The 23467-nt window shown below is 39.3% G+C and overlaps 2 protein-coding genes across 2 annotated transcripts; both read left to right on the forward strand.

Moving 5' to 3' along the window:
- Positions 1 to 1187: 1187 nt before the first annotated feature.
- GAR1 (GAR1 ribonucleoprotein) lies at positions 1188 to 6562 on the forward strand. Its single transcript, XM_061478534.1, has 7 exons — positions 1188 to 1265; positions 1915 to 2132; positions 2213 to 2367; positions 3750 to 3809; positions 4207 to 4342; positions 5259 to 5387; positions 5814 to 6562. Exons 2-7 carry the CDS (start codon positions 1928 to 1930, stop codon positions 5825 to 5827), a joined length of 699 nt encoding a protein of 232 aa, XP_061334518.1. The 5' UTR covers positions 1188 to 1265; positions 1915 to 1927; the 3' UTR covers positions 5828 to 6562.
- A 5023-nt stretch (positions 6563 to 11585) lies between these two features.
- RRH (retinal pigment epithelium-derived rhodopsin homolog) lies at positions 11586 to 23454 on the forward strand. The gene is made up of 7 exons (XM_061478545.1): positions 11586 to 12352; positions 16422 to 16612; positions 18134 to 18233; positions 18942 to 19095; positions 19445 to 19613; positions 21648 to 21826; positions 22729 to 23454. Exons 1-7 carry the CDS (start codon positions 12247 to 12249, stop codon positions 22832 to 22834), a joined length of 1005 nt encoding a protein of 334 aa, XP_061334529.1. The 5' UTR covers positions 11586 to 12246; the 3' UTR covers positions 22835 to 23454.
- The last annotated feature ends 13 nt before the right edge of the window (positions 23455 to 23467 follow it).

Genomic DNA, 23467 nt, shown 5'->3' on the forward strand with positions numbered 1-23467 from the left:
ATTTGATCTCTCCAAAAGGATCCTGCTGCAGTTTAACTGCTTTTACTGTAAGTGCAGACGAGATAACAAAAGTAAAGTCCCTCAAGTAAATGATTAAAAGGAAGCACACACATTTCCTTTCTTTTGCCCAGGAGACTGATCAAGTCATCATGCTGATTCTCCTGACTGTAGGCATTCCTCTTTGCCAGATTCTACTCTGCTCTTGTGAGACCCCACCTGCAGTACTGTGTTCTGCTTGCGTTGGGTCCCCACCACAAGAGGGATATGGAGCTGCTGGAGTGAGTCCAGAGGAGGCTATGAAGGTGATCTGAGGGCTGGAACGCCACTCCTATGAAGACGGCCTGAGAGAGTTTGGCTTGTTCAGCCGGGAGAAGAGAAAAAGTAGCTCTGGGGAGACCTTATAGCAGCATTCCAGTACCTAAAGAAATCTGGAGAGGGGCTTTTTACAAGGGCATGTAGTGAATGGCTTTAAACTGAAAGAGGGCAGACATTAAGAAGAAATTCTTCCCTGTGAGGATGGTGAGACACAAACACATTAACCAGAGAAGCTGTGGCTGCCCCATCCCTGGCAGTGTTCAAGGCCAGGCTGGACGGGGCTTTAAGCAACCTGGTCTAGTGAAAGGTGTCTCTCCCACGGCAGAGGTGTTGGAACTCGTTTTAAGGTCCCTTCCAACCCAAACTATTCTGTGATTATTGTAAAAGATAAATGTGTTTTTTATATAAGAGAGAGATGTTTTAATCTATGTGGAAACACATCCATGTTAATACCGACAAACTCATACGATAAGGTCATATTACACGATTCACGTCGGGAATTCTCAAGTACTGGACAAACACCTGAAGTACTCTTCTGACAGTCGGTTTCCAGGACACTGTGGTTAAAGCCAGCAGGACCGAAGTCTCCTCCCACGTCCCTGCATAGCCAGCAGGGCCTCACAGGCAGCGGCTCTCACTCGTTCGCGCCGGCGGGCTTCGATAAACGCCGTGTAAGAGACGAGTCTCCACAGGCCTCCCGGGGGGAAGCGAGGCGGCTCTGAGCACCGTGTATATGGGGAATCCGCAGCTGCGAAAGGAGCCGACCACACACCGCCACCGCCCGAGTCAGACTGCCCCACAGGTACAGCAACCTCCTGCCTTTTGCGACAGTATCGCTCAGCGAGGCAGCTTCATTTACGGCAGGCAGCCCCGTTTACGGTGGTGTGGGTAGTCTCCCGGTGGCGATTTGCGGTACTAGAGGAAGTGGCGGGGCCGGCGCGCACGTGGAGGTACGGCGGGAAGGGGGGGAAGCCACGCGGGACAAAGCCATTGGCGGCCGTTGGGCGTTCCTCAGCCCCTCTCCTGCCCCGCAGCACTGAGGGCCGCGTCGTGCTGCGGGCGGGGGTCCCTTCACCATGTTCCTGCATTGGCATCCCTGTGCGCAGGCCGCACGAGGTGCTCCGCGGGCCCGTCAGGTGCTGTGGGCGCATGTCGGTACCGTAGAACGGTTTGGGTTAGGATCCTAAAACCATCCAATTCCCCCCGCCCCCCGGTTATGAGCAGAGACACCTTCCACAAGACCAGGTTGTTCCAAGCCCCGTCCAGCCTGGACTTGAGCATCGCAAGGGGTTGTAGTGCTGCGCCGCTGGGCTGGGGCTGGAGAGCTGCTGTCTGCTCCGGGGGCTGTGGACTGTCGCGCTCAGCCCTCGGCCACTCAATCCCTGTATGATTGAAAAGCACGCTGTCACTGCTGGTCAGTTTTTACCGGTAGGCATTGCAGTGTAAGCTTGGTGTAGACTAGGTTTTTCATGCGCCTTAGTGTTTTTGTTGAGGACTGAAAGGTCTAACTTGCATTAACAAACAGGCTCTCAGGAGACTTTAATTTGTACAGTAAAACACAATTGAAGTACTTTTTATCTTTTAAACAGCTGTTTTTAGGAGGTAGTAGAGAATGTCTTTTCGTGGAAGAGGAAGTGGAGGAGGAAGAGGAGGTGGAGGAGGAAGAGGAGGCGGCTTCAATCGAGGAGGAGGAGGTGGTGGTGGTGGTGACAGAGGTGGCTTTAATCGTGGTGGACGAGGTGGCTTTGGAAGGGGAGGTGGACGAGGAGGCTTCAACAGAGGCGGATATGACCAGGGGCCTCCGGAAAGTGTAGTTTGTAAGTTACATTGAAAGGCTGTGTTTATGTACTTTAGAATGGCTGCTCCAGATCTTTAGCTTGCTTGTTCTTTATTTCAGTACTGGGAGAGTTCATGCATCCCTGCGAAGATGACATTGTTTGTAAATGTAAAACAGAAGAAAACAAGGTGCCTTATTTCAACGCTCCCGTGTACCTGGATAACAAGGAACAGATTGGCAAAGTAGATGAAATCTTTGGACAGCTGAGGGATTTTGTATCCTTCAAAAAAATGTGTGGTGTACAGTATTTTGTTTTAAAAGGCTGATTGGTTATTGAATGGAATTTCTACAGGATTTAAAAATAGTTGAAGGCTTGGCTACCAGTTAGATGTGAACAGTCACAAGTCTAGCTGCAACTGTTGGTGTAAGTAGGTGCCTCATGCACATTAGGTGCCTATCATAAAGCTTTTTCTGTATGATAGAGTACCTTATGTCAGTCATTACCAGTACTGGCAGATGTCTTTTGGATCCATTGTGGTTCAGGGTGTTTCTTCTTACGTGACAACAACTTTTCTTCTGTATCTTACTCACCTATAACAGAGCTGGATCAAGGGACTGGTGTTTTTGTGCATTAGGGGACCTTGCTCATGCTTCAGTTTATTACTTAATTACAAAGTTGAGTTTGTGCTAGGGTGTTTTATTGCTCATTGTCCAGCTTCTTACTTAAACTGCCAGTAAAGGTGGGCTTGTGCTGAGATGTCTTCTTGCAAAGCTGGCTTGTTGAGATTGACAGAATTCATGACATAAGCGGGACAGTGGGATGTAACCCTGTAACATGTCAGTAAGGCTTAGCCTGTGTTGGGTGAGTATCAGTAACTAGGTACATGCATTTTCCTCTACCACAGTAAGTGAGAAGTAAAATATACAGGTTTAAATCACTCGCTCTCTGAATGTATTAATTTGCAGATTTACTTTTTGTATCAAAATTATTTGGATTTCAGAGACTTGTTTTCTTTCTACAGTAATGTATTATGAAAATGCGTTACTTGATTTTGCAGTAACTCCTTGCTTCTCCATTTAATCTTAAGTTTTAAGTAAGAAGAGTTGGCCAGCAGCTCTTTTGATCTTAGGAACTGTATACCGAAGTCTTTGGGTGCTGGAGTGCTAAAGGGCTTCATACAATACTGCACATGGGGTTCCAGAGTGTCTGTCACCTCACTGGGATGAGGCTGGGCATATAATTGCTCCGGCAGTCCCTGCTGGCTCTTATTTTTCCACAGCCTGCCGGTCATATCACCCAGCAGCAGCACTAGCAGAGCCCCTGCAGCATGAGCCTTGAGGTCACCCTGGGTTGTTCCTTGCTATACAAATTTGCTTCTTTACAATTCTGTTTTTATGTGCTCTTTGCACGGGATGTTCTTCTTTACGCTTTAATCATGGAAAATAAAAATGGTTTTACCACAGAATACTGTTTTTGTAACTGTGTGAAAGTTCTCAGAAAAATTGCAGGTATTTGCTCCTTAATTGTAAGTTTCCATTTGCAGTGGTGACGTTTAGCTTTATTTATAAAATACTAATTTAGAGAATGTTTGAATGTGCCAATCAAAATAACAGATTCATTTCTTTTTCCTGTTACGTTCCTTAAAGAAACTAACAGTATTTTTCAGTGAAACTGTCGGAGAATATGAAAGCCTCTTCATTTAAAAAAATGCAAAAGGTTAGCCAATCTCAATAACAGAATGCTATTGTATGTCATTGGTTAGATAAATCTACTCTGTTACAAGATAATGAAAGCTTTATGAAGCTTTTATTAACAGCTAGTTGTTCTATGTAAACATAAATATTAATTTCTTCTTTCTCACTTTTCTATCTGCCGTGTTCTTTCTTCTCCCTGCCCTCCAAAAACCAAATGAAACTCATGCAAATATCATCTGTATTTTAGTAACTTTATAACACTGTGATTCATTTCTTGTGTTCTTTCTTTATTTGACTGTTTGCAGAGGAAAATTTGACATAAAAAGTTAAGACCAAATTGTGGATATTTGTAAAGGGAGATATTAATGTGCTCTTTAATATTTGTTTGTTCAAAGTCCAATTGAACTGTCTTCCTACAGTTTTACATTGACCCAGCAAAGCTACTACCACTTCAGAGATTTTTGCCAAGGCCACCTGGAGAAAAAGGTGCTCCCAGAGGAGGTGGTAGAGGAGGACGTGGTGGTGGACGTGGAGGAGGAAGAGGTGGTGGCAGAGGTAAGGTCTCAAGAATAGAAGCTGCAGTATGTTGTGTTTTTTTGTTGTGGGGTGGGTTGTTTGAGTTTCTTTTGTTTTTTTTTTCTTCCCTTTTTTTTGGGGGGGGGGGTGGTGTAAAGCTGCAGTTGAATACTTGAGTATCAACAGTAATATTGCAAAGAAAAATGTTATGCATATTCCTGTTTGACTCAGTGAAAGAGACGTTGTCGCCCTTCCAATGGCAAGACCTAGGTTTCTGTAGCTAAATAACAGCTCCAAAGCATAGGGAGGAGAGTTATGCTGATACGAAACAAAGACAGAAAGCGTCTGAGCAAACTTGTGGTTAAAGGCTGTAGATAATAAACACTCAAATCTGTCAGCAAAATCTGTATTTGTAGTATGTTCTAGTCTGGACAAATACTTGAAATGCATTGTTTGAGAGAGAGGTGAATGACCTGGTAGATTTCATTCTTCTTTGCTTTTTGGAGATTATTTGCCATGTGCTCCTCAATTAAAGCTGATTTTTTCTAACATCACAGTGTTCTGCATCTTCTCACTGCTCTGCCCCTTTGCAGCAAGGCACAAGTATCTCAAAGTTGTTTTGGTTTTGTTTGTTTATTTTAATGTTCTGTTGAGTTTTAGTTAATAATTATTAACGAATAGTTGTGATTATTTTATTTCTGTTACGAAAGAAAAGTTTTGTTAGTGTCTGGAGTATTTTGGACATGGTATACCAGATATTAAAGAATACCTAAAATGCTGCAGATGGTCCCTAGGAGAAACAAAGTACCAGTAGCTGACGTGGTAACTATCCAGCAATTGACTGTTTTTTCTTGTTGCTGTGCTTTTCCTTTCAGAAGATGTGAATGAAATAAGTTGTTATGCTTAACAAAGAATTTCTATGCTCTTCAACATATAATTTCTTTCCTGTGTCTAGGAGGATTTGGAGGAGGAAGAGGTGGAGGAAGAGGAGGAGGAGGAGGGTTCAGAGGAGGAAGAGGTGGAGGAGGAGGAAGAGGTGGAGGAGGATTCAGAGGAGGAAGAGGTGGTGGAGGAGGCTTTCGGGGTGAGTGTGTGGTTTTTATATTTCAGTAGTAAGAATGGCTCCTGATTTCTAAAGTTTTAAATATTAAACAGGATGTTGTGTTTTTAATCTCTTGCAGATGTTTATAGTTTATAGTTCTATGTAAATAGAACTATAGAACAGAACTATGTAAATAGAACTATAGAATAGATGTTTATAGTTCTATGTAAAATGTTTCTGTGCATCACAGTATCTAGCTTAAACTGAAGCACAGCAATTTATGCATTTTTGATGTGTATATAAGACCATGTTAGTTTTTTGCGTTCAAAAAGGACTATGAGAACAGGTAATGTTCTGTTATTTTATTCTGTCAACTCATTTACTGTTATATGTATAATTTATTTGCTTTAAATGCATCTTGCCTAAGATGTGAATTGTTTGTTCTGTTTCTCTTTCCTTTTAAAACAGGAAGAGGATATTAAATGTGGAACCATGAACCCTGCTGTCTTACCATATCATCTGTGTAAGTGAAGAACAAGGAAAAAACTTTCTAAAGGACGCTGAAAAAGTTCTTTTTATGAAGAACTTGAAGCTGTAAAATAACAGTTATTTTTACACTTAATGACTGTTGATCAACATGTGAGGAGAGCATAGCTCCAGGCAAAGAACTGAAGACTCTTCAGAATATACTTCACCTTTTTTAACTAAGCCAAATCCAGTGTTGTCCTTAAACTGCTTGTTTCTGAGGAGTAACGTAGTCAATGCTTGACTTCATGTTGGAGTTTGGAGTAAACAATCAGTTGAAATGTTTTTTTAAAACACTGTACAGCTTCAGTACATGCACATTCATCAATATGAACCTGTTACCTGTGTGTGACTGATCCCTAGTTCTCGTCCTCTTTTTTTATATTGAATCTTCTGTGTTGCTCTAAAGTGGACATGCCTTTTAAGCAGCCTTTATGAACCTTTTTTTTACAAACTAAACTTCAAAATTTTGTGTTGTTAAAAAATTTGTTTATATGTAATTATGTGTAAAAGAAAAGGAAGATAGTAAAGGATATTTTGTGGATTTTTCTGTGTAAATATCAATGAAAGCCAGACACATTAAGACATCTTCTTAAAAGTTGCTGTCTAATGAATAAGACAAGGTTAATACTATTAAGTCACCTAATTGTATCTAATTGTATGGATATTAAAATTGCTGAGGGTTTTTAACTAGTCCCACCTCCCCCTTAGCCTGTTTCTCCTAAGGTTTTGATGTCCTGGCACTGCACCTCTTTGGTGCTCTGAGCTTGCACAGGGTCTAAGATTAGATAGCCCGTCATAGGGCTCCTCTGCACATGGTGATTTTGGTTAAGCATTGCTTAAAAAAGGCATGAAAAAGTCTGCACAAGTCTGGTCTCTTTAGTTGGATGCCTTATGAGAACTCCTGAAAAGCTGGTAACTGTCTCTTAATGATGGAAGAGAAGAAAGTTCTTTTCTGCTCTTTTAACTTTGGAAACGAAATAAGAATAGGAAAGTAGAATCGCCCTGGATTTTATACAGAGCCAGGAGTCCATTCACAGTCTCATACCAAGCACTTCTAAAAAGGGATCTGTAGAATAATCTACATGAAGGTATTTTCAACATCTTGTGGAAAGTAGTAGATTTCAGAATTCATTGTACTGGTATGCTTTTTAATGAATGCAGTAACAGGCAGATGAGTAATGTTAGCCTTCTGCTTAGTAAAAACAACCAGGTAATTTGTCAGAACCAGGATTGGCCAGTTATTGGTCATTTTAACAAACTTGACTGTTAGTTTGAATAGTCTCTGGAACAAAACTTGATGTGAAGTAGCAAAGCAAATGTTCAAGAATTCAATGAAGTCTGAACAGATACTGCATAGGATAATAGGTAAAAATGCTACCAGCTTGAAAAAAAACCCGAAACACAGATTTCTGCTAGATCTGGTTTTGTGAGATGAAACTGAAGTCTACTGTTCAATCACAGCACAATCAGGAATTGAGGGATAGTGACTACATTCCTGGTATTGCTACAGACTTAACTTCAACCAGATCAGTTTAAATCAAGACCTCTGGAAATGTTTAGACTTTTGTTGCTGTGTGTTGTTAGGCCTAAGTGACTTGGTCTCTGAGTTAAGGTATTGTAGACAAAATTCTATTGCATCTCTGGCATACCAACTTGCAGTTGAGCAATACTAACCTGCAGTGAAACTGGAATTGTCACTACTTTTGTGATACTTGTACTTGCATCCTCTGTTGTGCTGAGGATGGTCTGCACTGATGCTTCAATAGCTATCTGCAGGTAGCTAAAGCTGACTTAAATCTTTCCTTCTGGCTGTGTAAGACTAACATAACACAGTGCTCAGTCCTACACCCAAATTCATGTTCTGCTTTGCTATTCTCATGGCATGCTTTAGGGACATCCTTTTTCCCAGGATATCAGAAGACTACTGTCAGGACTTTTCAATTGCATGATGTGACAGCTGACTTTTCAATTGCATGAAGGACCATCTTTCAGCCTGGGACAAGAAGTGTATGCTTCAGATCTCACAGCAGATGGAGCAGTGAGTCAGCCTAAGCTGTTGCAAGGCCAAAGCAAAGACTTCTACATCTCTCTGCAGAGGGGTTAAAGAGCAATATCCATTGCTACTCCAGAGGGAGGATCAGACTTGCTTATAGGGAATTGGATTGCAGCCCCAGCTGAGAAATGCATGAGGAGTATTATGGCATGCCCTGTGCGTACAAACAGTGTTGGATGGGATTAACACAAATATCCAGAAGTTTATAATAGATCTTTGCAGAGGTTGTAGGACATCCAGATGGTAATGGAAAAGTGTCTATAGTGACTAGGTGTGAAATGAGCTTCCCCATAATGGGGAAGGATCATGTTTGGTTGTGGCAAGGCCCATCCAGTGTCTGGTCCCTGTTCTGCCTTGTTTTCTATGCGCCATGGCATGACCCTGTCCTCCTAATGCAAGTAGCTGCTAACTGTAACAGATGAAAATTCAGTACTTTCAAAAAATTAAGGCATGTTTTGTGTGCAGTGAGATGCTGCAATGAACTAATACAGGGTCTCAATTTTATATGACTCCTTCCTGTCTGTCTTAAATTCTTTATTCAGTTCCTATCCAATTCTGTCTCTGTGCTCCCAGTCCTAGTAAGTGAAGTGTTTGAGTGTTATATATGTGCTGACAGATATCCTAGGCTTTTTCTGCAGAGCATAGGAATGGTGGGCTCACCAGTACCTTGACAGAAATAGGTATGTTGGCAGAAATGGGAAGTTTCAAGTAGCTGTAGTGTCTAGGGGAAAAAAGGTCACAGTGCAGTCTGTACTGAAGAGGATGGGGGAAGGTGTTGGTGGCAATTTGGGCTTTCAATGGCAGTTTGGTGTTCCCTGTATTTCCCCTCACTGGCAGCCTTTGCAGCAGATCCTGGGCCACCTAAAGAACTCCTCACCTCCCACTGCTCCAGGAACATGAAGGGGGTTGTTCTGCAATACTCTGAAGCTCAGGAAGAAGACAAGCCTCAGAGCACCCCAGGACACAGCAATAGTGGTGTCACCTACCTGTCTTCTTGTCCACTTGTCAGTGTCTGTGTGTGCTCACTGTTGGCAGAAGCAGAGTATTCAACAACCAAGTCCTGTTTTAAAAAGGCAGTTGCAAGTGAATGTGTTAGCTACTGCAATATTTGACCCAGGCATAGGGTCTGACTTCCAGCTGATCTTGAAATGACAGCTAGTTAATCACTAGGGTCAGATTGCTTAAAGGTTTTTTGAAGACCTTGTGCCTTTTGTCCTTGCCAAACTAAAATTCTGGTTTTGTATCTTTTCTATCTAGGATCTAGATCCTGTGAAGCAGAGGGTAATACATGGAGGTGTATTGTAAAGCTTAAATTACTGCCCATGGAGAAAGCTTTAGTGCCTCTGCATTCCTATTTGGAGGGATGTTTTTAATCCTTGTGTTTTCTGTAGTTGCTGGGGTAGGATGGTTCAATATAGTTCATAGAGTTGCTGTGCTACTTTGACAGAGAAATTTGATGAAGTGCGGAAAATAATTGGGATACTTTAATGTATGTCTGCAGCACTGGCTGTTGTAAACCAGAAGGGATTCTCTAGCATTGACACGAAGTTATGGATGTTTGCCTGAAGCCATGCTGGATAGTCACATACATACTGGTGCAAAGTTATTTGCAGTTGTACAAAGCATTGTCTTGGCAATAAACAGTGTTATTCTAACAAAAAGCATAGCTCCTGCGTGAAGTATGACAAGTAAAAAGCTTTATGGAGTCACGTATTTTTCAGGGTGTTTTCTTTAATTGGCTGAGAATCTGTTTAGACCCAGACTTTTCTAATCAACAGTTTAAATCTAGTAAAAGCCTCTGGGAGGGAGGAAAAAACACTTGTTTTCCACAGAGTTTGAGCCCTTTGCACCTGAAAACAACTCATAGAGCCCTCTAGTGGTGATGTGCTTAATAAACGTGGGAGGGTTTGGTTTGGGTTTTGAAGTGGTTATCACCGAAAATAGGAAAGAGGGTTTGGTTTGGTTTGGGATTTATTATTCTTAATGCAAATGGTAAGTTTCTCTACTCTCATCACTAGTGGATTGAAATATACTTTATGCATAACCAAAAGCAACTTGCTAAATCCTTGTAATAAGTTTTGCGTTGCCCTGTATCTATAGAGATACTTAAATGCTGATGAATGACTTAAATAGAAATTGTGTTTTGTTGCTATTGACCTGGGACAAGTGGGAAGTAAAAGCATCATCTGAGGTTATAAAATGTCCCTCCAACACTAATAATGCTGTCTGTTATTGGAGGATAAAAACTGCCTGAGGTTTTGGATTTTATTTTTCTTTTTTTTTTTTAATGCCAGTATTAAAAAGCAATGTGGTAAGCCATATTTTGTCTGTCTTAGAAGCCGTGGTTCAAACTTTGTGGATTATTTATGTACTTTAATATTTAACTCCTTTATCTTCTTGGCTTGTTACATGAACTGCAGTGTTCTAGAAAAAACTTAACTATTAGGTTAATGGTAAGTAATGCCTGCCTTTAATTTTGACTTTTTTCTCTTAATTCTTGTTGCTATAAAATTAGTCAAATTTAAGAGACGAGGAGATGGAGACAATGTGGTGGTGTCTAGGATAGACTGCAAGTCTTAGAAACTTGTGTTTTAAGCAACAAGTATGTATAAAATCTGTAAGGTTTTAACTGCTACTTTAAGTCTGGAATTCTGTCTGAACAAAAATAGTAATGCTTTACGTTAATGAGACATCCAGCATTGTAAGCTCTGAGATGCTTTTGAAAATCTTGCCAAAGTTTCAGGGGAGGAAAGCAAAAATATCAAATTATCACTATGCTTTTATCTTTTGAGGCACTAGGGAAGTGGCTTCATTGCCAAACAGATCATCTTTCCTTTCGGAACCCTCCCACCCTCTTGCTGCCTAATCCTCTTCTGAAAGGAAAAGTACTGTAATAATAGAAGTAGCCTGAGAACTGTGAGTGTAGATCTGTGGCATTAAAGGAAATGTTTGTTGCTAGAATGGTGACATGATCAGCCGTAGTAATGATGACTAAATGCCATGACAGCACAAGTTTAGTATCAAACTTTTCTTACCTTTAGATTCAGATGGATGAAAGATGCAGGATGTCTGTTTTGGAAAGCTGAGGAGTGGGAGGGAATGCTTTATGAGTGTTTAATGGGTTAGAGAAGGGAGAGCTCTTCAGGTGTACTTCCTTTCTGTGTAATGGCCATATTCTTCAACACTGTCTGTGTCGCTACATCCTTATTGCTGATCAGAAGACATGACCTAGTCTGGGAACTTGCTTGGGCTGCCTGTGAGCCATGTACCACTCAAGAACTACCGGTTGCTCATCCTCGTCACTTTTATTCCCAGTATGAGCTCAAAACTGGAGACAAAAACTGTATGAAGGGGAACTGGTGGGAAACACCTTCTTTGATTACTTATACTGATACTGCAAATAAGCTGTTTGGGCAAGGGTTTATTGCAGCTAATACTTATACAAGATTTGGAAAAGATCTTTACTTTGTTGTGCTGCTCATCATTGAAGAGAAGAAAACGTAAGCTTCTGCTGCTCAAGGCTTTGGAAAATATATAATAATTTTCTGCCCAGTAACATGCTTTGGAAAATTTGCCCAAAGTAAGCTTCTGTGTGTGTGCGGGGGAGAGGGAGAGTGTTCAGTCTGGTAAGACATATTCAACAACTGTTTGTATTTTAGAAATGTAGCAACTGAGTTTTCTGAAAGTCATGCTTCACTTCAGGAAAATATCAGACTGTGTTTGTCTTGGGTCTGTGTCAGCTTGAGAGTTTAAATCAAGCTGAGAATCTTGAAGAAGTAGGTCTTTAAGGATTTGAAGGCGTGTAATTTAGAGTGAGTGTATCTGCTTTTAAAAAAGTCAATATCGTGTCTTTATGTTGTGCTGTGGTTTTGTGTATTCACTGTGATGATGGGAGTTAATTCCAAGGCAGGCTGACAACCAACTGACCTGATTCAGCTTTTGTTGAGGTTTCTGAAGCATTGCACAAGAGGTTTGAAGGAAAAAGTTTGGGAGCATGTGACAGTTAATCTCTTTAGCAGTAAGAATGAAGTTTAAGCATACTGTTGGAAACACACTCAGGTCTGTGCTGCTCTTTGTTTTAATTAACAATCTCCTGCATAGATTGGGAGTGTAAACGTACTTGCACTTTAGTCCAATTAAATTGTGCTTGGAGGCTGTCAATGGCGGGGGGGGGGGAACTCCCTCCTACTCCCCCCCCCTTTTTTTAATTGTTCAGTGAGTCTGTTGAATAGTGAAAGAATTTCCCTGGCAGGGTTTCGTAGTGTTTCGTCGTCTTGATGAATTATTGCAGCGGGTAGGCGACAGTCTCTTTTGTTCAAAATGCATTGGAATGATTCATCCAATTCCTCAGAGAGTGACAATGAAGCTCATTCAGCCTTTACGCAGACTGAGCACAACGTAGTTGCAGCTTACTTAATCACAGCAGGTATGGGTATTGGCAAATAGTCGCATAACTGTTTAAAATACAACTGTAGTTCTGAATGTTCATTTTGTATAGTAACAGAGATGGTGTTTCATTTTGTATTGCACAAATGTCTGATGACTCTTCTTCATAGTTTACTGACGTGTTAGCAGGCTGACTGAAGTGTGCAGAAACATCTAAGTTTTCTGCTCTATATTTGAAGGTAGCATTGTGTGTTGAAAAATATATTTTGTTGATATGTAATTATAGAAGAGAGTAAGAATTAATTTCTGCCAGCTTGCAAAAGGGATAAAAATAGGACATAGCTGTCACATCTTGCATTTTTCTGTGATGTGCTTGAAGCTATCTTGAGATTTCTCCTGGGCCACATGTTTGTAGTAATATATGTGTAGTCTGAGCATGTGAGCGGGTGTCTGTTAGGGGGATGTAAGGGGAAGGGTTGGAATGTGACTTAGAGGGAGGGAGCTGGCCATTAATCACAGAAGAGGAGACTCTGGTTGCAGCTGTATTTTTCACCAATGACACATGTTAGAAAAAGCACACTGAAGGGCTTGACATCGTGTTCATTCCCTGTGACTGCAATGGCCTTTGGCTAAACTTGAATAATTACGTTTGATCCCCCCCCCCCTTCTCCTTGAAAACTTTCTCATTGTTATAATCATAACTGCTTCAGTAATGCTTTTTTTTGAGCATTGAGAGCTATAGCAATGAAATATCAATGTGACCAAAACCTGAAACTTACTGTCTTTAAAAATAGGCTTTCTATATCTTTATTATGGAAAATCAGATCAGTTTATAAATACTTTTTTTTTTTCCCCACAGGCTTTACCATGCATTTTCTATGCTATTATTAGCTTTTAAAATACATTAAAATATTAATGGACTTTAAGTTTATATGAAATAGTATTGTGGATGGTCTCATTTTATTTAGCATATCTATTTGAAGTGGTATCAGTGATGTTCTGGTTAAAGGCTATTTTCGAATGCAAAGGCAATAAATTTATTTCAGATTTTTAGAGAAATTGCTAGAACAACTACACAGAATAAGTAGACTTGTTATGAAGCTGTAGAGATGAATTATGGTAATGTATTGGAAGGCTAGATACACTCTGCAGTACTACAACAGTATTTGCAGGTAACTGGATCTATTATGTGCTGCAGATACGTATGATATTTGTTATATTTTTAATTTAAATTGGTTAGATTGTATGCAACAAGGTGGTCTTTTCAGATAGCTATCTTTTTAGATAGCTTGGTGTTAGGGATCAAAGCTATCACAGGTGATCAATGGGAAGAGCTAGAATCAACCCAGATCTTCTTCCTTAATCTTACAAGGAAATTAAATGTCTTTAAAAAAGCAAACAAAAAGTTGGATTGCTTTTCGTTTATTTGTTTTCCTCTTATAATTGCAGGAGCCTAGTAACTCGCCTGTAGGCTTTACTTAGCTTTCTTAATGAGGAATCTTTTTGACAGTAAGATCTATAACATCTTTGAAAGTATGATTAATTGCATTGCAAATGCCTTACTACCACAGATCTCACCTCTGGAAAATTTAAGCTGTGTTAGTAAACAGATATCTAAGAATAAGAATAAAGCACAGGTACAGTGCTCATCATCATGTTGCTTTTTAGAAGGTTTGAATTCTTCTGCAAATAATTGCTTAGTTTTCTGAGAGTGAAGTAATTGTTGAGTATTGCACTCTACAGTGGCTAGTGTATTAATTCTAGCGATGACCACAAGGATACTCAGGCTGCAGGAAGCAATACTACTTCATGGACATCTTTCATCTTACAATGGTGAAATGCTCTGGTATCATTTTAAAAATGCAAAGTAAATTGTGTTATACACAGACCTAACCTTCATTGTTTTGATGCTACTACATGTGCCTTGCTTAACTTTAAGGCTTTTATTTACATTTGTTCTGCCTTTCATTTTCATTGCTTCCCTGGGAAGGAGGAAAGTAAATTCTTCTGCTCTTGATCAGGTTATGAGGCTTTTATCTTCAACTTCATAAAGCTACAAGGTTTATTTAAAGAAATGTGGGAATAGTTGTCTAACCCTAAGATGCTTCACAGGCCAAGTGGCAGCATCTACATGTTGTATCAGAATCACATGAGTTTGTCCCAGCTGATGATTTCAGGCTACTGAAAGTCTTGGGCTTGATCTGCACTCCTTACCCTCTAAGACTGGGCTCTGAGGCACAGGACTTAACTGCGTCTAGCAGGATCTTTCCTTCCCCCTGAGGATACAAGTTTATAGCCCTGTTGTATTTCTGATTTCATTCTTGGTAGCTGTAATATCTGTTAAAGCATGCCTCATAGGGAGCCTGTGCTGTTTTATAAAGTGGTAGTTCTATTTTGTGAGATGACATACTACCTGTCAACTTGAAAGCTGACAGAACTGGCACTGCAAGTGCTTTTACTGTGTGTTGGTTTCAGATCAGATCCCCAGCTCCTTGCTTTTTTGCATTTTAGGGCCTCATAGCATCACCCTCCTGAAATGTGTGACTATATGAATATGACAGCTGATGACATCTATGTGGCTATGCACCTCCAGCATCGTCTGTAATGTAAAGTTGCACTAGGCAGGAGACTTGCACTTGAGAGCAGACGTGCTTGGTGTTTAAAGAGAGAATGGAAAGAGAGGCAACCAAGTATTAGTTACATTTTTGCTACATTTAATTTAAGTTACAGAATCTGTTGTGAGAATTTCTGTGATGTAGGAGGTTGGTATTGGTTAATGCAATGTTGCAGTAAAACTCGCTGTGTGAGTTTCAGGTATAATAAAAAGGGTACATATTTATAGGAATGAAATTGAGAAATTCCATTTAAAGGATGAAGAATTGGTGTTGTCCTTTTTGTCTGTTATCTAAAGAATCATCTTTGTTGCATTTTTATGTATGTTACAGAAGGCTTTCATTTTGCCCTTTTGCATACCTGTCATGTCTCGCTGAACATAGTGGTTCAGATGGTACTTATGTGTATTTGACCCTAGGAATGCCTTAGTTCAATGCACTGGGGTGTGTGCTGTTATTTATAAATCTATTTATTGTGTTCCTGTGGACTGCCAAGGATGGAGCCCACAGGACTTCCTATGCTTTAAAAGAATTTTCATGCTTTGAAGGAATTGTCTTCAAAATTCAGCTGTACAGCTGAAGTACTTGAAACTGATTCTTGCCTTCAGGTTTTCTAACCTTGCTGATTTGAGGTTGTTTGAACTGCAGCATGTTTGTTAGTCTGCATATAAACTGATGTTAGGGATTTTTAACTCTGTGCTGCACCATTGACAGTGACAGAGGTGAAAGAACATTGTATAATACTTACAAACCTTACTGCCCTTTCCACAGAGGCATGTCACAAAAGCTAAAGTGTGTGTGTCAGTTTTTTGGCGGAGTCAATAGAGAAGCAGAAATCCCATCAGTGAAGGTGATGGCCAGCAAGCTGGAGCAGGATGGGAAGTGACTGTGAAAGAAGATGAGTCTGCTTTTGGAAGTCTACATTCAGTATGACAGCCTCAAGCTCCTTACAGAATTATGCCTCCAGTCTGTGATGATGAAAACTACAGTGTTTTGATTCATAGGTGAAACTTCTTAAATAAAAATTAAAAACAAACAAACAAATCCCACAAAACAACCCCCCTGAAAAACTTTAAGGGTCATTTCCATGGATAACATGTTGTGTGTTAGACTTTTAACAAAATAATTCCACTTGTTCATTTAAGGTGCCCAGGCTATACAAATATTTGTAAGTTTAGGATTTGGTTCAGTGACACTGTAACAGCTATGTCAAACTACGCGATCTGAACAACTCACAGACTCCTGTTATTTACAAGTTATTTTTTTCATGGCTGTGTTTGCTTGAACATGTTGGAATTCTCCATTTTATTGATAAGAGCGTAAGTGGAAAAGTTTTTCTCTGCTTGTCGGGCGTCTGTCTTCTTCACAAAATTGCACTTGACTGAAATTACCATTTGTTTAGGACATAGATACTCCAACAGGCTATATTTTCTTCTGCATGTATATTACTGGCTGGTGGGTACCTTTGGTAAAGTTTCCCTTTTTCTGTTTTTACAGGAGTGGTAAGCATTTTCAGTAATATTGTTGTTTTGGGCATCTTTGTTAAATACAAAGAGCTTCGGACAGCAACCAATGCAATAATTATCAACTTGGCTTTTACTGACATTGGTGTTAGTGGCATTGGTTACCCCATGTCTGCTGCCTCAGACCTGCATGGAAGCTGGAAATTTGGATATACTGGATGCCAGGTATTGCAATTAATTCAGAGAGAAAGTTTTGAGCACTTAAAAGCAAACTGAGAAATAAGCAGTAGCTCAACCTCGCATTAGTTCTTTCGAGATAGGATGGACATGCAAAGTTTGACGTTAGACCTGAAGCTGATGTTCTGTCATGTCAACAATGTCTGGATATAGGATTTTGCATGTGATTTTCAAAGTGTAACATTGTATTTATCAACTAGAGATTTGAAAATAGCTTTAAGAAGACTTGGGAAACAAAATCCTCAAATGAAGAAGGTTATAGTAACACATGCACATTTGATGACTTATTTGATAATGAAAAGACTTTGGATGTGACTACAGTTTTGATTATGAGTTTGACAGATCTTAATGAGTTCTGCTTGGCCAATACATGTTCTTTCGGATTGCTCTATTACGATATCCAAAATGAAGGTCTGCAAGGCTAAGGCTAAGATTTAGCTTAGTTTTAATAGCTGTCTATTTTTAAAAATAGTCTGACTGAAAAATTATACTTCCATAGCAGAAACATAGTGCCCTTTGCTCTGAACTGTGATTTAAATCTCAAGTGTCCATGAAAATAGGTAGTAATATAAAGGTGTATACTGAAAATGTGACTCAAGAAAAACATTAGCAGCAATACACATTTCAGACCTTTATATAATGGATATTTATAATAATCAGAGTTCACTTGCCTGACTTATTTCAAGTTCAAAATTCAGTTACTGTTTGACAGGAAGCCTCACTTAACATCTTTGTACTTAGGCTATCCTGTAGCGGGTTGAAGTTGATGTGAAATCTCAGTACCAATGGTTTGGAGTTCACTTGACACGCAGCTCCCATCAATCTAAACCAAATGAATCCTGTGAAATGAGATGGTTGAATGTCATAACCACTGTTGGTATGTAATCTGGCACAGGGTGCTATGTTTCTTGGGTGCCAGTGCTAACACAGCCTTCCCAGTCTTCCTTCCTGATCTCACTGCCCATGGGATGAGGGGGCAGATGCATTTAGAGCATGTTGGGATTGCAGCATCTGTCACTCTGTGCAGCAGATCTGACACATGTAAAAATGGAGTCTGATGGGGAAAGTCAGTGTACCACATCTGTGAAATAAGTGGAAAGAGTGACAATTCAGGATCTCACATTTGCTAAAGCCATAACCTTTTTGATGAATCAAATGCTGTTCAGATTTCCTTCAACTTATACCAAAACCACGAATTGAACCCCTTCAACCTCCAGACTCTGAATCTCAAAATTTACTTACTGAAGTATGGTGTTTTTTTTCTTTTTAGACTGCTGTTTTTAGGATTTCTGATGCACACACGAGCAGGTTGCTTTTGAAACATTTAATTTCAAATGAGCCGTCTCCAAATTGCCTTCACTGATTTAGTTCTTTCAGTACCTTGCTTATGAAAGAGAACACAGCCTGAATGTAATGTATTAGTGCCTTCGATTCAGTCCACGAATTTGTGCTTGTACATTTGACAGATTTCTCAGAAAATGCTTTTTTGTTTCTGTGTTTTAATTTCAGATCTATGCTGCATTAAATATCTTTTTTGGGATGGCGAGTATTGGTTTGCTCACTGTTGTTGCAGTTGATCGTTACTTGACAATCTGCAGGCCTGATATAGGTACTGTACTTATGGTAAAAAAAAAGTTCACTGTTGAACTTCTGTGAAATAATAGTCAAACTGTTTTCTCATAAATGATTCCATAATTACAGTGCTAGGCATAATTTGAATTTACAGCATGATCCTGCAGTACTTGGTTAAGTAAATTATCTAGTTGGCATGAATAATACTGCTGGAGAAATGAATTTTTCACAATTAGGCTCTTATTCTGTTTATAAGTTGTATTTTCGTGGTTGTTTGCGGTCTTTGGAGGACAGTATCTATATACAGAAGCACATGAAAAGCCTCCAGCTGTGGGAGGTTTTGAAGCAGGTGTTTGCTTCTGCTGTTGTGTTAGCACTGAGCTGTACGTTTTTCTCTCCTCTCTGTTACAGCCATATTGTCAATACAGACATATTGTCACAGTTAATTCCTGCCCCTGCAGTCCTGCAAGTGTGTACTTGAACGCACTGTTGCATAATAAACTTTTTGACATGGGGTTAGGATCAGGTATTGCCTGTATGATGTGAGTTGGAGTGGATGATGGTATTTAGGTGGTGTTACAGGTTCAGCAGTATGAAATGATATACTGCAGTGTTTGGGAGTGTAGGCCTTTGAAAGGAACATTATTCATCTAGTATGTGCTTGCTGGAAGCCACTTGTTGCAGTTCAACTCTGGAAAGAAGCAATAGATGACAACGGTTTGTGATTGTATGTGTTTGGCCACAGGGAGAAGAATGACTGCCCGTAGCTATGCCACTCTAATCCTTGCTGCTTGGATAAATGCAGTCTTCTGGGCTTCCATGCCTACTGTAGGCTGGGCTAGCTATGCCCCGGATCCGACTGGAGCAACATGCACAGTAAATTGGAGGAAAAATGATGCGTAAGATTTCCCTTCACACTTTCTTTTCAGTTTGCTGTCTCATTGAAGGCTAAGCTTATTTAATTCACCACCCTCTGAGTATAACTTCTGTCAGAAGTATGAAGTGTAGTTTATAATAATAATTTTAAAAATATGGAAATAATATAGAGCAAGTCTAGAAAAAATACAGGAATTGAGCTGTGCTTGAAAACTGCAAGATTTGTAGGTGCTAATAAGAAAATTAAAGCTAAAGAAAGTTTTCCTAATTCTTTAAAAGCTTGTTTTAGAATTTCAAAATATCAAAATCTTTAGTAACTTTTACTGAATGGCTATTTGTAAGTTACTGTGTTTTGTTTTTCTGTTTTATCAGGTCCTTTGTTTCCTACACAATGAGTGTAATTGCTGTTAATTTTGTTGTACCCTTAACAGTCATGTTTTACTGTTACTACAATGTTTCCCGGGCAATGAAACAATATGCCAGGAGTAACTGCTTGGAAAGCATCAACATAGACTGGTCTGACCAAGTAGATGTGACAAAGGTATAGTAAATTAGGGCATGTTTTATTTTAAGCATGTTCTTTAGCATTAAATCTTGGGGCCAAAGGAACATTGCAGCCTTTTAAGCATTTCTGTTTCCTACATTTCCCCTTTTCCTTTTGTACTAAATATAACTGAAATTCAGCCTAGGTGAAAACTCTTGGCTTGACTTATAACACTATATTCTTTACTTTTGGCCTAATACTCTTTCCAGATGAATAGCTACTTTGAAGCCTGGGAACAATCTGAATTTTCCTTGCCTCTACCATTCTGTCAGTACACAGAAATATACCTCAGAGGTGTCCATCCTAGGAGGACTTTTTGTGTCTGTAGAGTCCTTAGGCTTTCTGCTAAGTAGGTAGGGGTGTCTGGTCTGAAATGGACTAGTCAACTCTGATTTGAACTCGTGGGCTAGAAATAGAATTACATTTCCAAGCTCCCAAAATGTGTGATTCTGATCCCTTGTACTTTTCAGTCTGTTAAGCTTATCTCTTATGTAAACAGTAGCAAATACCAGTTATGGCATAAAATGATATATTCTTCCTGGAAGGTTGACATTCTTTTAACGTCTAAAAGTCCTTTAGAAAGCTTGAAGCTCACTAGCTCCTTTGATTTTGTGTAAAGATATGATTTATAGCTGGACATGAGAAGTGAGAGAGAATTGGGCAGACAAGTATGTACCTATGCTTTTGAATTACTTATCAATGCAAACTTAACATTCCTTGGAAAACTTTATCATTGCTAAATTGTGAAAAATAGTACTTTTACCTACAAATAATAATCTAACCATTTTGCTCTTCTTAAAAACTTCCACAATGCTTAAAGCTGAGGATTCAGGTATGAATTTAGGCTCATATTTGCGAAGAAAATATATTTTTGCTGTTTTGCAGTTGAAGATACCAAGTTATATTTTGGAAAAAAAATAAAAGGATTGAATCTTTGGAGTTTCTTTTTTGGAACTGGACTGCTTGCTTTTTCAACAGCTGGCATCTTTAAGCTTCTTTACATTATTATTGATATGTGTGACATTTGTATGTAAACAGGAATCTTCTGTGGAAAGAGTCGCTCTGTTTATTGGTTGTGCTCTAGAAGAGCTCATACAAAGTAGCCATTTACTTCTTGTTTCTCATTTTGTTCATCACAGAAAGACTAAGGCTATAGGTAAACAACACTAGGGAATCCTATACATACAAAGAGCCCTGCAGGTTTGTCTGTTTATTTAGTGATTCGTTTTGTCCTCTTGATTAGTTTGACATTTTCATTCCAGTTTCAGTTACTGGTTCATGTCCCTGACAAAAACCAAAGAGGTCTGCCCCAGCTGATTCCTCTCCTAACCTTCCACTACCCTTATTTTTTCGCAGTTCATTTCTAGCTGGGGTGTGGAGTCTTCTGGGTTATGAGCCCCACGTGCCCGCACTGTTCTCTCTGACAGGCAGGCAGAGAAGACGTAACTGCTCAGATAGCTGCTCAGCGTGATGCTTGAACATGGCTATCATACTTCATTAAATCAGACACTTCTGGGTTCCATAAGTATATGGACTGAGCCTTTGTATCCAAGAACATTTACTTTCTTTAATTTTACTGTACCACAGTTAAACCTTATTAAACAGTTTTATTTATTAACATCTTTATGAAATATTTGGTTTAGATTTTACTCTCTGTTCATATTTTTTATTTGTAATAATGTCCTAAAGTGACCTGTTATGGTGGTCTTAATTCATGTGTGAAGTCATCTCTGGCCATTGAAACTTCTACTGGAGAGATTTAGCATGATAAATAGTGCTGACTGTGAAGGAAGATTGTACATAATGAAGTCACAACATGCCAAAATACATGATGGTGTGATGTGCTATTAAATCCCCAAAGTGAGATTTCATTATGACCTGTCAAAATTTGTCAGGTGTGCTTGTTTACATGTTGCTATTTGAGTCTGCATAGCTCTGTTTTCACAAAGGTGCATGTGCCTTTGAGGTTAGGTTATAAGGCCTTTATCTTCAGGTAATACTGGTTATGAGTCTGTTCCTCTTCTTTTACAGATGTCTGTTGTGATGATTGTAATGTTCTTGGTGGCATGGTCTCCATATTCTATTGTGTGTCTGTGGTCTTCCTTTGGAAACCCAAAGAAAATTTCTCCTGCAATGGCCATCATAGCTCCTTTATTTGCAAAATCTTCCACATTTTATAATCCCTGCATTTACGTCATTGCAAACAAAAAGTAAGTGCTCCCAATTTAATACCACTCTACTTGATGATTTTAGCTAATCATAAAACTATAGTAGGTTCATCTGAAAAATATGATTAGCAAAGAGGTCAAAGGATAAACCACTGATGATTTAACAAAGATGACCTTTCGGACAGGAAATCCTAAAAGAAATTGTTTTGATCATCATAAGAATATACTAAATTGATAAAGATTTTTGAAAACACATCAACGCAGCTTTTGTAAGACAGTTTTGAAAGTCCCTTTGTGGCTTCTCAAAGGGACTTATGGATTTTGGGTTGCATCAGCAGTAAACTGGCTTTAATAACTGTGGCCAAAATGTGTGGCGGCTTAGTGACATATAAATTCTGTAGATTTCTTTGCTTGATTTGGGATGTGTCATATTCTGACTGATTAGGATGGATTGACACCGTTAAAGTAAATAAGCTAGACCTATTCATCTGTTTTGAGCAAGCATATCAAATGCTCTAACCAAGCCAATGCCTCTGACTGAGAACTGGGTTTTGCAAGGAAGCATCCTTCCTTTCTCTACCACCAATCTAGAAGCAGAGCCCGTGATCTCTGTCTAGGTGAACTTACCTGATCCTGCTGAAAAAATCCATCTAATTTTTTTCACCATTCTGTAAGTTCATCTTTGTCATGGCTATACCCTGTCCTGGGATAAGCAAAACCTGCTGTGATGCCTGTTGTAGAAGAAACTTAACTGAGTTAAGTTCATGTACATGGAATTGAAAAAGACTTGGGTCCTCTCAAATTCCAAATACACCATTTTTTTATTAAGTAAGGTTTACTGAAGTTGAAAACTGTTGTAATACTGAAGGTAGCTTACCCAGTGTTTCTTGGTGTTTGGTTCTCCAGCTAATGATCTTTCTGTTTTCCCTTTCTTGCCTTTGCAGGTTTCGGAGGGCAATCTTGGCAATGGTGCGATGTCAGACAAGACAAGAGATAACCATAAACAACGCCTTGCCCATGAGTGTATCACAAAGTGCACTGACGTCGTAGAACTCATGTCATTTGCATGCATGAGTTAAATGGAAAGGAGTGAAATCTCAGTTAAAGCTAATTAATCTTTTGAAAGATTAATCTTTTGGAATAATTATCTGCCCCAGACAGCTGTTTCTGTTAATCACAATAATCTGTTTAGATAGGTTAAGAAGGCAAAACGACAAAACCCATTAAGACTTTAGGTTTTGAGAATGGGGTTTATTGGCCCAATATGTCTGTCCCAAACAAAAAAGGGGTAGTGATCACTGACTCTTACAGTGTGGACAACGTGACACAGGGCAAGGAGAACCTGAATCCGGAAGTGCTTAAATTCAGTAACATGGATTTTGCACCTCTAATTCCTTTCATGAATTACTTTTTCTCATCTTCCCTTGAAAGTTTTCCAGACTTAAAATATTCTGGATTCTCCCTGTGTGAATATATTTCTATAGAAGGTGTCCATGTTGGTATGCTTTGCAGAGTTCTGTTTCTGTGAATATATTAGCAAAATATCTAGCCAAACCCAATAGCACCTGTTACCAGCTCTTAGGAATTTTAAGGAGTTTTTGGATATTTTAACGTATTTTTAAAGTTTTTTTGCTCACACAACCAAATGAATTTGTAGGAAAGACAGCTTTTGTTTTTAGTAAT

This window comes from Pezoporus flaviventris, unplaced genomic scaffold (assembly GCF_033815535.1).
Source record: "Pezoporus flaviventris isolate CSIRO_AGI_PZ_B2104156 unplaced genomic scaffold, CSIRO_AGI_Pfla_v1 ptg000002l, whole genome shotgun sequence".
Classification (NCBI taxonomy): domain Eukaryota; kingdom Metazoa; phylum Chordata; class Aves; order Psittaciformes; family Psittacidae; genus Pezoporus; species Pezoporus flaviventris.

Bases quoted from the DNA above. Each gene is read 5' to 3' on its own strand.
- GAR1 (XM_061478534.1), top strand. From the start codon at position 1,928: ATGTCTTTTCGTGGAAGAGGAAGTGGAGGAGGAAGAGGAGGTGGAGGA. The intron at 2,368-3,749 runs GTATCCTTCAAA...AGAAACTAACAG, and splicing joins TTGGACAGCTGAGGGATTTT to TATTTTTCAGTGAAACTGTC. The intron at 4,343-5,258 runs GTAAGGTCTCAA...TCCTGTGTCTAG, and splicing joins AGGAAGAGGTGGTGGCAGAG to GAGGATTTGGAGGAGGAAGA.
- RRH (XM_061478545.1), top strand. From the start codon at position 12,247: ATGCATTGGAATGATTCATCCAATTCCTCAGAGAGTGACAATGAAGCT. The intron at 16,613-18,133 runs GTATTGCAATTA...TTTTAATTTCAG, and splicing joins TTGGATATACTGGATGCCAG to ATCTATGCTGCATTAAATAT. The intron at 21,827-22,728 runs GTAAGTGCTCCC...TTGCCTTTGCAG, and splicing joins TACGTCATTGCAAACAAAAA to GTTTCGGAGGGCAATCTTGG.